At 38.3% G+C, this 15,095-nt stretch overlaps 1 protein-coding gene across 1 annotated transcript in view; it reads left to right on the top strand.

Moving 5' to 3' along the window:
- dnah6 (dynein, axonemal, heavy chain 6) overlaps nt 1-15,095 on the top strand; it is a 352,146-nt gene that overhangs the window by 292,453 nt on the left and 44,598 nt on the right. The window contains exons 65-67 of the mRNA XM_073050010.1: nt 971-1,131; nt 3,966-4,054; nt 10,916-11,062. Of these exons, the coding sequence (XP_072906111.1) occupies nt 971-1,131; nt 3,966-4,054; nt 10,916-11,062 (397 nt within the window). The remainder of the gene's footprint in view (nt 1-970; nt 1,132-3,965; nt 4,055-10,915; nt 11,063-15,095) is intronic.

Below are 15,095 nucleotides of genomic sequence, written 5' to 3'. Positions count from 1 at the left end.
GGGGGGAGGGGGATCTTTTTCACCCAGAGGGTGGTCAGGATATGGAATGAATAAACAGAGAAAGTGGTTGAGACAGGAGCATTAACAACATTTAAAAGGTACTTGGGCAGGTTAATGCATAGGAGAGATTTAAAGGGATATGGGCTAAATATGGGTAGAAGTGAATCTTAGTCAGCATGGACCAATTGACTCTGACTTTAACTCTATGAGAGTTACTGGGCTTATAATGAATATTGGTCACTTATCCAACTCCGGAGAAGATGAATCTCATGGCAGTTTATGGTGTCACATATGTGCTTTGATAATAAATTTACTTTGAACTTTGAACAAATAAAAGCAAAGCAGAAAATGAAAGAATATGGAAATAGGAAGGGAGATGTATCTCTTTTACTACAGCAGAAGAGCAGGAAGCAACACAATCATGACTGTACCAGGGAAAGAAATTATTTCCATGTTATCTTCAGCACAGTTCTGATCTATAGTGATTCTAATAACAAAAATATTTATCTGGAGGGATGAGTTGGGGTCAGAGATGCTGTTCAGTGTCAGAACAAAACTTATTTCCGCTTTGCAGGGCATTAGACAGTGAGCAGGTGAAGAGGACTACCTTGTTTGCTCTTGCGTAGAGCCAGCACAAGTTTGATGGACTGAATATCCTGCTTCCATGCTGAAACCTTTTGATGATTTTGTGAATTTAGTAAGCTGTTGGAAAGTGATGGTGACCAGCAACATTAAACTAGAAATAGTCCTTCAGTTTTATCTCATGGTTACGATGAAAGTGAGAAGGTTGGAACCAGAATGCTGGAAAAATTAAGTCCTTCAAACTATTTATTTTTCTAGCTTCCCAATCTTGACCATCCTGCAACAATCCTGTCATCATTATATATGAATTATACATATCATCTTACAATAAGTCTGTTGCTTATGCATGACAAGAATATGTGGGTTCTTGCTTTCTTTTCTGATGCAGGGTGGACTCTATTTCCCTTGGACAAGGACAAGGACCTATTGCCGAAAAACTGATTAAAGAAGCACTAAAGACAGGAAACTGGGTTTTTCTTCAAAATTGTCATCTTGCAGTCTCTTGGATGTTAGCTATGGAGGAAATAGTTAAGTCATTCACAGAACCAAGTGAGTGTACATGAATTGCATTGAGAAAAGACAGGGCATATATCCCAGCTTAAAGCAAATTCTTGGATACTTGTTCAATTTTTTCTTAGCCTTTGACACTGTTGCATTTTTGCTGTCATATGTTAAAGGTTTTTCTTTTTGTTTCAAACAGGACAATTTTCCATAAAGCACATGACTGACAAAAGTTGTGTTAATAATGATCATTCAAGAACCAGTTCATAGATACTTAGACTTTGATTGGAATGATTTTTTTCAGCAAGATTTTCTTTGTTAAAAAGTTTTATTTTTATTAACTGTTCTTTAAAGAGTTTAAGAAGAAGCAGCAAGGCCAATTATAAAAGGAGAAAGAAATATGTACGATGTAGTACAGTGGTGTAGCTGTACAGCTTCAGTGACCCATGTTCAATCCTGACCTCTGGATATCATTCCTGTATCTCCATGGGTTTCCTCTGGGTGGTATGGTTTCTTTGAAAAATATGCAACTTAATCCAACTTAATCTGCATTTGACCTAGGTTGTTCAGCAGTTCTGAATTTTTGCATGGGTCTTGAAGACCATGAGATCTTCTATTGACTCACACCATATCATTTTCTTATCATCTCAGTGTAACACATCTGAATGAACCGATTGATTTTCAGCTTGTTTGAGGGCTTTTGTAAAAATGTAACTGTTTCTCTAGAATGTCTATAAACTAGTTCTGTCAAAACATTCAGGTGGATCATTGAATTTTCCATTGAACTGCCTGGCTCGGATATATGTGTATTGATTTGAATTTGTTGAATTCATAGTTGACTACTATGACTTAGACATTTAAAAAAGGCACTGTCTTCTAGAAGCACTGAGTTCAGTACATCCTTTCTTTTTCAGGAAACTTCATGTTTGTCACCTCTGACCAAATCATTACTCTACTCTGTTTGTCTGTTTTTCAACCTTGCTTGTCTCCACAGGTGCATTACTTTCTTGCCTGACATTTTATTGACATCCTCATGTACTATATGCTTAAAAACAATCTGGATAATCTGAGCAGGTCATGTAACAGGTGTAGCTGGACTCTCAAGAATCCATGACTTTCTAAGAATGCCTTTATCCTTTCCTACTGGAATCTACTCTCCAAACCTACATCTAGAAATGCCATGTTCCTATACACTGTCTTGCTGCTTCACCACATTCCTCAGCTCTGTGGTACACAACATTCTTTGAGCTATTTTTAACATGAAATATAGATATCTGTCAACTACGTTAACAACTTGGCTTTCTTTCCAACCCAAGCTTTACGTTTCCCCACTGGGTAAATTATTGTAGAATATAGAATTAGAATCACAATGAGTTTATTGTCACTGATATTAGTTCTGAAATTTGTTGCTTTATGGCAGCAGTACACTGTAGGCATAACAAATTACTATGAGTTACAATGAAATATGTAAATAAATAGTGCTACAGAGAAATAGTGGTAATGTTAATGGGTTCAGTTTAATGGTGGAGAGGAAGAAGCTGTTCCTATAGAGTGGGTCTTCAGAATTCCATTCCTCCTCCTAGATGGTAGTGAGAAGAGAGCATGTCCCAGATAGTGAGACTCCTTAATGATAGATGCCACTTTCTTGAGACACTGCCTTTTGAGGTTTTCCTCAATGGTGGAGGGGCTTGTGCCTGTGATGTAGCTGACTGAGTCTACAACCCTCTGAAACCTCCTGTGATTCTGTGCATTGGGAACCTCCATACTAGATGGGGATGCTACCAGTTACAATGTTCTCTACAGTATATCTGTAGAAATTTGCCAGAGTCTTTGGTGACCTACCAAATGTCCTCAAATTCCTAATGAAGTATAAACACTGGTGTATCTTTGTAATGATTGCATCAATATGGTGGGCCCAAGATAGATCCTCTGAGACGCTGATGTCCAGGGAATTGAAACTATTCAACCTTTCCACCGCTGACCCCTCAATAAGGACTGGTGTGTGTTCTCCTGATTTCCCCTTCCTGAAGTCCACAATCAGTTCCTTGGTGTTGCTGATGTTGAGTGCAAGGTCATTGTTGTGACATCACTTGATCAAACTATTTTGCTCCTGTTCGCTTCCTCATCACCATCTGAGATTCTGCCAGTGACCGTGGTGTCATTGGTAAATGTATAGATGGCATTTGAATTGTACCTAGCAACACAGTCATAAGTGTAGAGAGAACAGAGCAGTGAGCTAAGCAGTATCCTTGAGGCCATCTATGTTGGCCTGTGGATCATTGCCTGAGCTTTGCTTGGTACACCTGCTCCCACAGTTAAGGCACCTCTATTAGTGGATTCTCATTTTGGATTTACTTTCTCTTCTTATCCAAGGTAGTTGTATAGCTGGCTTTAAACCACTATTTTCTGCAATTATTCTCATTTGAGTTGCAGTCCCTAACCTTGGTTTGTTGGTGTCAGCTAATTAAAGATCTTTTGGTGTCTTTCAATTGAATGTTTGATTTCAGCCAGCAGGAGAGTTTTCTATAGAACTTTGCTTCCTGAAGCCACGATACTTTCTTAAACACAGTCTGTCTGTCTGAATGATTTGATCCAGTCTACTCCATGGTCACTGGTGTACAGTTATTACTGAAAATTATGATAGACAATTGGACCAACCATCTCTACTGGGTATTCAAGAGTTTGCAATGTCTTAAGTTCTTAGTTATTTCATAATTTTGCTGAGCAGTCAGAACTTTTTAACAATGGAAGATGTCCAGAAAGGTAAATACATTTCCCACTGGTTTGCAGTGCTTGTAGGGGGTTAAAATATTTTGTAATCTCTTATTGTTTGCACCAATATTTTTAAAAAAACTGATAAAAAACTGCTTGGTTTATTCTAGATGCTGTTATTCATGAGAATTTCAGACTGTTCCTGAGCTCCATGCCTACTAATACCTTTCCTGTAACGGTTTTACAGAATTCAGTCAAGGTAACACATACTGAAGATTTCAGATAAATATTGTTATAAAACTAAATTTCCAGAGTAGACCCACATTCTTTATGAAGTTATTCAATGACAAATTTGTTATTTTATACTGTATATTTTCTGATAACTCTGGCTAATTCCATTAATTCACAGAATGCATGCAGTTTAAGTTCTGCATTCTATTATTTTCTATTTGTTCTCAGGATGTATACATTGCTGACAATGTCAGCATTTATTGTCCATCTCTAATGAGGGAACACTCATGATATAACCATGTTGGTGGGTCTAGAGACACAAGTAGGGCCAGACTGGGTGAAGATGGAAAAATTCCTTCCTTTAAGTGTAAATTATTGAACTATAAGGATGTTTCCAGCATTCTGTACTTTCACAGGTGCTATTTTTTATAACTGAACTTAATATTCTCAGCTATCTTGCTGGAATTCCAACATGTGACTCTGGCTTAGTGGCTAGGAACTTGGGTTGATAGTGCAGTTTTTTAGCCACCATGCTGCTACACCCTGATGGTCTATCAATGCTCAGGGCAACTGAGCAGTGAGAATACTATGGAGTAGGTTTTGTACTTGGCCAAGTGTACAACATGCATATATATCACAGCAACTGTTCTTTATGCTCTACTTTTTAAAAAATGGCTCCATTGATGGTAATGGAACAACATTTCAGAAGTGGAGTGTGAAATGCAAACAAACTATACAGTATGTGTATATTTAGCAGGTGTGATTAACAGTGAACTTCCACTCTGGAATGTTTCAGTAATTTATCCTTAATGGCTGCCCATGAATATATTATCAATTTCACTGAGGTATGGTTGCTCCCACCCAACCTAATTTTCCTCTGTGTGAAGTAAGATGACAGGAAAAATGCACAGATTTCAGTGAAAATTATATTTCATGATGGTTGCTTATGGAGGATATTCTGCACTTACGCAAGAGTTTCCCCATTTTCCTAAGCTAGGCAGGTAGTTAAACTCTAGTCCTGATGTAGTTGTAGTTTGAAGGTGGTTTTATTATTCACCAATGCACTGCAGCACTCAAGGAGCTGAGTAAAAAGACAATACTTCTCAGTGTTCTCATGAAAGATTGACTTGTCAAAGAATGAATGAATATACAAGCAATTATATAATTGCTGATTAATGTCGAAGGTTAATTGCTTAACAATGCAATAATAAGTAATCAACAACAGCTGTAAACTTAAAATTAAGTAATGAGATCCAGTAGCTAGAAATAAGTAGCAAACCAAATCAGGGGTGACGTAACAAAGTAGTTATTTAACATTTGTCTACTGGTTTCTAGAACCATAATTTTAAAATTGAACATTAACTATTAGATCAGATAATAGACCAGAATTGTTGATTCTACACTGGAATACCAGCAGCATGTTTACTTGATCCAGATATGGAGGGCCAGCCTTGCTGGATCTTGACATGCAGAACTCCAGCATGGGACCACAGTCCCCATCTATAGCTTGTAAAGATTGTAAGTGATGTTTAATGTTTTTAACATATCACATCCATGACTAAAAATGAAATAAATAATCAGAATTACTGGGACAGATTTTATGTTAGTTTATTTCCTGTGATAATAATAAAAGATATCTTTTTGTCTTCTGGTATGCCAAGTATTGAGTTAAGCAGCATGTGCTTGAAAATTCACAAATAGTCTTTAGGTCCACTAGATGGTGCATTTCACCACAGTTCAAATATAAAATATAGTGAATCATCATGTATGTTTTAGGCACTCTTTCCGAACCTTCTATTAGTCTGGCATGTGGTTAGCACCATCTGTTCTCTGGCCTACTGAGAAGACAAAATTATTTCCATGGATGGACCTCATCTGTGGATGTCTAAGCTGCAGTGCTGAGCTTTCTTCTCTCTACCAGATGACTCTGGAGTATAAGCACTGTGATGTTCAGCTACCTGTAACCCAACATTAATTTCACATCATTCCAAGCTCCCTCCTTCTACCAATCCTTGTATCGTTAAACTCAGATAGTGCAGTTAGATAGTGGGAATAATAATTCAACACTGCAAAATTATGACAGCTATATACAATTAATACATTTAAAGCAATGTATTTTCTAAATCACAAACAAGAGAACATTTGTAGATGCTGGAAATCCAAGTAACACACACAAAATGCTGGAAGAATTCAGAAGACCAGGCAGCAGCTATGTACAGTCGACATTTTGGGCTGCCTGGCCTGCTGAGTTCCTCCAGCATTTTATGTGTACTGCTTTATTTTCTAAATGTATTTTGAAACTTAGTATGTGTGTATTTCAGCTGAATTTGTCTATTTTCTGCAACTAAAAGCTCTAATTTATGCCTAAAATGCTCAGAACTGACAGAGCACAGTGTTATTAGAAAAGCTTCAGACTCTGGGCCAGTGACCACTATTTTGCTTGCAGTGACCACTATAGAAAACTATGAGTTGGAACTCATGAGGCATGCTAAAGGATCTGAATGATATTTAGGTTCACTGGAATCTGAAATGGAAGTTCTAGTCATTTTAACTCTTTATTTCAGACTTTACAGTACTCATTGGCAATTTTACTGATTAGTTGAGGAGGTACACAGTTAATTCTTGAAACAAATTTTTTGTAGAAGGTGAGTCTATTTTTTTGCTCCCAAATTTAATTGCCTAGAAAGTGGATTGAGCAGAGTTACATAGGGCTTTGTCTAGTGCTTGGGAACAAAGGTGCTGGTGGAATCAGCACTAAAATGTAACAAATTATTGCTGTGGCAGTAAGTTGGCTCAGTCCCTCCCTCCTTCTGAACATTGCTCGTCTGACTGAAGGATGAACCTTCTGCAGGGTCTACTGCAGCAATGAAACAGTTACGGTGATTTTAGTGCCACGTGGCCATTGTAGAATGTGCCACCAAAGCCATATGCAGTGGCTACCTAGGTGGACTGATGTTGGATGAGTTGGGGCAAAAGGTGCAACCACTTATTGCTGAGGAACATTAACTCATAGCTGCTACCAGGGCAGCGTGATGACTCTGTGCCATTATTGGGGACTGGTAGCATCTGCTCCATATATTGACAAACCACTCAGATACTTTGGCTTCCCTCATCAACCCCAACTCACAAATTCCTCCATGCCTTCAAGCAAAATGGTGGTCGCTGGTCTAGAGTCAGAAGTTACTCATATGAAATCAGTTATTGTATTGCAGGCTCTGGAAGTCTCAAATGCAGGAAACAGCCACCATTTAACAGTCTGCTGTGATCTTCATTTAAAGAGCAGATTTTTTGTCATAGGATACTACACATAGCAGCTCTAAGCTCCATAATAGATTGCTGACTTACTTCCTAAAGTATGCCAATGGTACTGAAACATAAACAATTAGTGTTTTTACTAATTTTGGGGAATTGTTTAATAACTGTCTCAGTAGTCATGTTGCTAGAAGTGTGAGTTCAAGCTAGATGTCATAGAGAGGACCATGGACTTCAAAGTTAAAAGTAAATTTATTATCAAAGTACAGATGTAACCACATACTACCCTGCAGGCATTCACAGTAAATACAAAGAACCACAATAAAATCAATGAAAAATGGCACACAAGATGGACAAACAACCAATGTGCAAAAGACAAAAAATTGTGCAAATACAAAATTAAAGAGGAACAAAATAATAATGATAATTTTTTAAAAAATCAATCAATATCAAGAACATAATTAGAGAGTCCTTGAAAGTGAGTCCATTGGTTATAGGAACAGTTCAGTGTGGGTCCTGATGCTCCTGTACCTCCTTCCTGATGGCAGCAGTGAGAGGAGAGCATGGTGTGGATAGTGGGGGTCCTTGATGATGGATGTTGCTTCCCTATGACAGCACTCCTTGGGGATCTGTTTATTGGTGGGGAGGGCGTTACCTGTGAAGGACTGGACTGCATCAACTATTTTTGTAGGATTTTCTGTTCAAGGACATTGGTGTTTCCATTCCAGGTGTGATGCAACCAGTCAACATACTCTCCATCATGCATCAATAGAAGTTTGTTAAAGTTATAGATGAGATGCCAAACCTTCACAAGCTTCTAAGAAAGTAGAGGTGGTACCATGCTTTATTTATAATGGCACTTATGTGTTGGACCAAAGACATATTCTTTGAAATGATAACCCCCGAAGAATTTAAAGTTGATGATCCTCTCCACCTATGATCCCCTGATGAGGACTAGCTCATAGATCTCCGGTTTCCTTCTCCTGTAGTCAATAATCACTTAGGGCTGGAGACTCAGAATGTATGATTATGAAGAACCTATCTCGAAACAGATTTCATAGATATTATATTATCATGACTGCTTTGAGGCTTAGGTTTTACAAAGCAGACATCACTGAGTGATGTGAAATTCTGCATGATGATGTGCACTAGGCTTGGGCTGCTCTCACTGTGGAGATCAGTCACTGTCCACCTTTTATGTCTTGTCACAGATATCGCCTTGCCTGCTGAGTTTTCTATATTTTTTGTTTTTCTTCACTGTTGATTTCTTGGCTGCATGATCATTGGAGGCAGCTGCAGTCAATCTCTGATATACATCTCAGTATGCTGCTTCTTGCAGTGTAATGATATTAAGTTTATCCATTCTAGAATCCAAAACCTTGTGGTATTAGCTGTCTATAAGTGCTTTCACTTTAGGAAAATTATATTATCACTATCTACAATTAAATATTAATTTACTTAGTTAATTCAGTCTCTTTTCTGAAGGGGTTTAGCTGTCAGTCACTTATTTCAAGTAGTGGGTAGTTGGGTTATCTGACTGGTGGGAGAGTTAGCATGGACCAACTGGACTAAAGGAGTCCTTTGTCATGAGGAAAATATAAGAAATTTAAGTTTTTGAGATAAGACATTACAGGAATATGCCAGCAGTGTGATTTTTTTCCACAGTCCAGGCTGCACTAAATGTGTCAAGTACTCTACTGAAATTTAGAATTCCTTCATGGATGAAATGGGCTTTATTTTGCGACGGATCAAATAGCTATTGATCATTATAAGAATACTCTCACAGTCGCATGCAAGTTTTCTAAGGATTTCTACAGCCTTCAGGAGTCCACTTTGCCAGATATATTCAGTGGGTAGAATTGCTCCAAGACAGACAAAGGCTACCATTAACATTGTGGCTGACTCCCCAGTTCATGTCCCCTTCCTATGGTACATCACTTCATTGAGAACCACAGCAATACCAGGACAAATACTGTAAAAGGCTGACTGCCTGCTCAGAGTGAGGTTCTGTTGTTCATGTCTCTGGGAGCATGATACAGTTAACATCAGTAAGAATGGAAAATCTGTAGTTATCACCCTGCATGTCCCATACCCTCAGCGCAGAACAGTGCAATCTCTGTCCAAAGAAAACCCAGTTGCAGATGAGCTGCTAGAGGGCCAGGAGTCTCAAAGGGAGGAGGGAGGACCAGTGGAAGAAAGAGGATGAAGATGAATACAAGCAGATGGTACAGCTTCTTAATAACATTATAGATTCCCAATAATATCAGGAGCTAGATCCTACAGCTCTGCACAGGATGGAGAGTGGGGAATTAATATTAGGCTGAACTGGTTGGGATTCCATAATCAGAATAAGATGTGGCAAATCCTGCAATTGAATGGGAAAGTACTATCAGAAAGTGGTTGGTGGAGATGAGGAACAAATAAAGGAGTCATGGAGAAAATTATCTCTACAGAAGATATGGTGAAGATATATTTGGTGGTGGAAACCTATTGAATTGGTGGAAGTTATGGAGAGTAACCATTGAGTTCAGTGGTTGGGTTTGAAGGTGACAACATGGAATATTTTGTCCTAACACTGTGTGGAAAGAGAAGGCTGATGGAAGAAATCTGAGAATCAGAGGTAACATAGTTAAGTGTGCTGCCAACAATTGTAAAGGGAAAAGCATCATTAAGCAGCATTCTGTGTGTGTCAAAGCAGGAAACATCCTGGTGAATCTTCTTTTCACTCTCTCTTGAATAACTACAGTCTTCCTATAGTGTGGCAACGAGAACTACATAAATACTCTAAGTGGAGTCCAAAGAATGCTTTGTAAAGTGGCAAAATACTATTCCAACTCTTGTATTTTACACTATAATTAATAAAAACAAGCATGTTGTATGCCTTCTTCACCAGCTTATCTACCACTTTAAGGGAATTATGAATCTGAACACCACAGGCTCTCTTTTTATCAAATTTCCTTAGAGCCACTATTTACAGAGCTTATGCGAGTAGCATGTATGCTTCTTTCTTCCTCACCACAGCAGCCCCAAGCTCCTCTATTGCAACCCTCATCTTGTAGTTATTTGGCTGCCATGGTGAATGTACATTGAGGGGATATATATATCTGTTCAGTGGGTGTTAGTGGCAAACCATTAACATTCAATTGAATTTTAGAGTGCTTCCTCAAGGAAATGTGCAGCAAGTAACAATGCATGTTTGGGTTGTAAAGCACAATTTTACTGTAGCCAATATCACAATCTTTTTAGAGAGATACAGTGTTTAGCACGCCAAAAATGAATACCATTTTCAAGAAAAATATATTGTAAAACAAAATCTCAAGGAAAATAGGCAAATGGCATAATTGTAATATGTAGCTAGCTATTGCTGAGGAAAAAAAATTGGGCCATTATTCCAGTTTATCTTTTACTGTTTTCTGCTTGACATAAAGAATCATTAGCATGTGTTTTGGCTGTGCCTCACTGACAAGAAAAGCCTCTCTTGTACTATTAATTAATTTTAATATATTATAATTATTAGTTTCTTTGTTTACTCAATTTAAAGCTTAACTTTCAACAGGTTCTAATGATTTTGGGATAAACTAACAAATTAGTGGCTAAGTTAAAGAGGGTGAGTAACTTAAATTGCTGGATTCTTCAGGTCACCAATGAACCGCCAAAAGGAATTCGTGCTAACATCCGGCGAGCTTTCACAGAGATTACTTCCACTTTCTTTGAGGAGCATGTCTTGGGAAGAAAGTGGAGGAGGCTTATTGTTGGTATTTGTTTCTTCCATTCTGTGGTTCAGGTAAGTCCAGTTTAATTGATTGCCAGCTTATATTTGCCTTCAGGGAAGAAATATGTTAGCATGTTGTTGGGTATATGGGACTCAACCTGAATTTTATTTGTTCTACGCTTGTGAAATCATATGGAAGCTCCAAGATGAATTCCAGCTGGATGAACTGCTGACCATGACATCACCCTTCTTGTGTAAAACATCATAGGTGATTCATTTCTGCAAGAGTTCCAGTGGAGGTCAAGCATTTGCACAACATTTCAAGCACAGCAACATGCACCCAAGCAGATGTCTCCCTTAAAGTACAGTGGGAAAGTACATATAGTGAATCAATACTCTGAAGGGCAGTGCTAGGCAGGGTATATGGGTAATTACAAGCAATCAAGGCTTGATTATTAAATAACCTTTCTACCAAATACACTTATTGATTATGGCTGATTGGATCTTAAATTTAAATATAAAAAAATCTAAGATACAGTTGTGGGCATGTGACTTTTCTACACTTGGCCCTCCCCATTGATCCCCTCCTAGCACGTATCCTTGCCAAATCTGGCTACTGTGCTTTACCCCTTGAATTCATTACTACAGATCTGAAAGAAATTGCAATGAACAAAGCAGTATCAGGTGGCTTTAAAAAGGTGACATCAGACACTGTACTCACACATTATGATCTACATCATCCAGTAAAGCTTGCCTGTTGATGCCTTGCCTTATCGTACAGGTGCAGTTAGGTAACTTGTTATGAGTGATGGAAGTGAACACCGTATAACCTTTGCATCACATTCCCTTATCATTGCAGATTGACATAGAGGTCTTGAGTCTGGTTTGGGTGTGAAATGTTTCAACTAGCACTTGTATAGGAGAAATTTTACCCTCATCATCAACAACTAGTGTCCGTTTTCAATCCACAGAAGAGTGTTCCACTAACAGCAGCAGCATGAATGCAGAGCTGGGCTATTTCTTGGAGGATACAATTACAAGACTAAATTCAAGAGGATGGCTAATCATGGAAAAGGAAGTACCTTAAAAGCTAACAAAAGAGGGCACTTCTGTTGACATATTCTCCCTAATGCAAATCCCTATTACAACAGAGATAATCCAAAGAGAAACCAGAAAAGACCCCACATTGTCTCAGGTCTACATGACAACACAAAACAGCTGGAATATGCTGTAGAAACTCTAGTTCACCCATTTTTACTAGTGATGGGATAAACTTGCCCTTGACGGAGGTTGCCTTATGCGGGGACTGAGAGTTGTTGTACTATCTGAGCTAAGAGCTGAAGTGTTGGAGCAGCTACATTGCCAGTCATCTAGGCATAGTCAAAATGAAAGTGTTGCCTTGAAGGTTTGTCTGGTGCGCTGGCATAGATCAGCAGATCAAGCAGCTCATCATGCCCTGTTCAGGATGCCAACACGTCCAGAAGATGTCAAGAGAAGCAGCTCTCCGTCCCTGGGAATGACCTGCATTGCCCTGGCAGAAGATTGATGTAGTTTTTTTTCACATCATTCATGTGCACAAAATTTCTTGGTAGTAGTGGATACAGTTACAAAATGGCCAGACGTATTCCCAATAGCCTCCACTATAGACTCGCACATTGTTGACGTGTTGAGATGCCTTTTCTCAAGGACTGGTGTTCCTAAACACTTAGTCAGTGTCAATGAATTGCAGTTTGTTGTGGAATGGTTTCAGTCATTCTTGAAAGTGAATGGAGCAAGACATATTACATCTGCACTCTACCACCCGGCTACAAATGGCTTGATGGATAGGTTTGTCCAGAATCTAAAGAATGCATTGTGAGCATTGTCAGCAGGACACACCACAGTAACACTGAATCAGAAGCTTGCCAATTTTATCCTTGTATTTTGCAATGCAGTGCACTTGTGACACCTGTGTAGCACCAGTCTTATCGTGTTTGACTAGTTGTCACACTCTTGAGAAAAACAAATTACACTGGGTGCTAATAGACCATCAGAAGGTTCTAGGTATCAGAAGGAGGCGGTGAATAGAAACCACACACTTCTGGAGATAAGGTTTTTTTATTAAAAAAACAATATGTACAAAATATTTACATGACCAAGAATAATTCAAAATTAAAACATTCCATTTAAGTTCCACATCTTAGATATCAACAAAACCAAAAACAATAACTTTTGTTACTCCAATTTCTCTAATTAGATCTAGTGTTATTCCCCATTTTAAAGTTTACAGACTAAACTTTCCTTTTTACTTATCCCGAGTTAGTTAGAAAACCAAATATAATTCCTATTCTCAAGTATTATAGTTAACTTCAATTTCAGTTCCAGGCAATATATCTACAAGTTTAAATTCAAATTCAGAAGTTATGTATACACAGTTTAACTCCTTTCACGACAATTCTCCAACATTACAATTCTTAAACAAAGTAAATCTCATTCAGTAACTTATTAAAGTCTTTGCAAAAATAATCAGTTCTTGCAAAGAATCAAATTCAAATTCTTCAATTGAAAATAAACTTATACATCCAACCGTATTAAATCCTCTGTGTCATTGCACATTTCATTCCTGCACTGGTTCTTCATCTTGGGTGACTTGCCATCTTGTTTCTTGGATTCGTTGGAATGAAATAGTTTATCATCCACAGAAATCAATTCACAAACTTGTACCAAAACTTGACCAAATGCCTTGGTATGATTTTACAGAACTAATTCCCGAATACACAGTAGGGATTTTGGACACTGGTCTCTGCTGATATTGTCTTGTTAAAGTTGCTGCATGTTATAGCTGTAGCTTCAATGAATCTTTTATTGCTATTGTCTTTCTTCCAGGGGTTTCAGCCTGAGGGTTTCAAGTTAGTAGGGTAAAGATACTCACTACTAATTCCACTCTTAACAGTTCACGTCTTCAGCTTCTAATCATTGCTGTTTCTTTCCTTGTCCGTCCTGTGTCCAGCCCTACCCTGCCCTCGCATAGCATTTTTTTTCAAGTTCTTTTTTTAAATCGGTAAACCTAGTTTACATCGCTCTGCAAGTAGAACTTTCTAACTTTACAACTTTGGTTTTAATTAACCTGGTTAGACACTCTACAACCAAAAACTCACCAGCCAAGGGTCATCCCTTGTGCTGACATTTGGATCACCTCAAACCCAATCTCAGAAGAGTATGCAAGACAAACAGATGAGACAAATTTTGGACTCCTTAGAAAGGAAATTCCATGTTTTCTTCCTGGACGATGCACTACGGAGATGATCAAAAGTGGTTATTTGGCAAGATTAAGGACAAAACTGGAGCACTCTTCTACACAGTAGAGATTGTGTCTGATGTAATTTGGAGATGATGCACTAATCAATTGAGGAAAGCAGTATAAAATGTTGGAGAAGAAGGGTGTCTAGAGCTGTCAGAACCACTTCTTGAACTAGAATCTACTCTCACAACCACTATGTGGAAGGCCCCAGAACCTGAGATTGTTTCACAGCCACAACTCTCACCTGCCAAGCAGAATGACTCCCCCCATCCCCTTTACAGGAAAGACATTATCGCACAAGAGTAAGAATTCCTCCACAGTGTTTAAATTTTTCAGCCTGAATCGTGGGTTATATGTCGAAATACATGAATGGTATACATCATCATACCACCACATCACATGTGTGTGCCTCGCTATAAGTAAAAACAAAACTAAGATTCTCATTCCTGACTCCATGTTTTCTTTCAATTAGTTTTATGTTTTAGAGTCACAAAACAAACAATGGCCACAACTGTACCATAGATTTGTTTAAATTCAAAATTAAGATGCAATCAATCACAACAAATACAGAAGAATTTGGCATCAAAGTTATTTAATAATAAAGCCTCAGTTGTTTGCGGTTACCCAAATACCCTGCTTAGCACTGCCCTGGAGAGTACTGATTTAATATAGCATTCTTAGCCCTTCAGTCCAAGAAGTCACAGGTGCATATCCATTGTGCTTTAAAAGAGGAATCTGCTTGGCTGCATGTTGCTGTACTTGAAACCTGGAGCAAACATTTCACTCCACTGGAATTCATGCAGAAATTAATCCCCTTCAGCATGA

This window comes from Hemitrygon akajei, chromosome 6 (genome assembly GCF_048418815.1).
Source record: "Hemitrygon akajei chromosome 6, sHemAka1.3, whole genome shotgun sequence".
Classification (NCBI taxonomy): domain Eukaryota; kingdom Metazoa; phylum Chordata; class Chondrichthyes; order Myliobatiformes; family Dasyatidae; genus Hemitrygon; species Hemitrygon akajei.
Note: the sequence above shows the minus strand (reverse complement) of the source record. Positions and strands in the feature narration are given on the sequence as shown.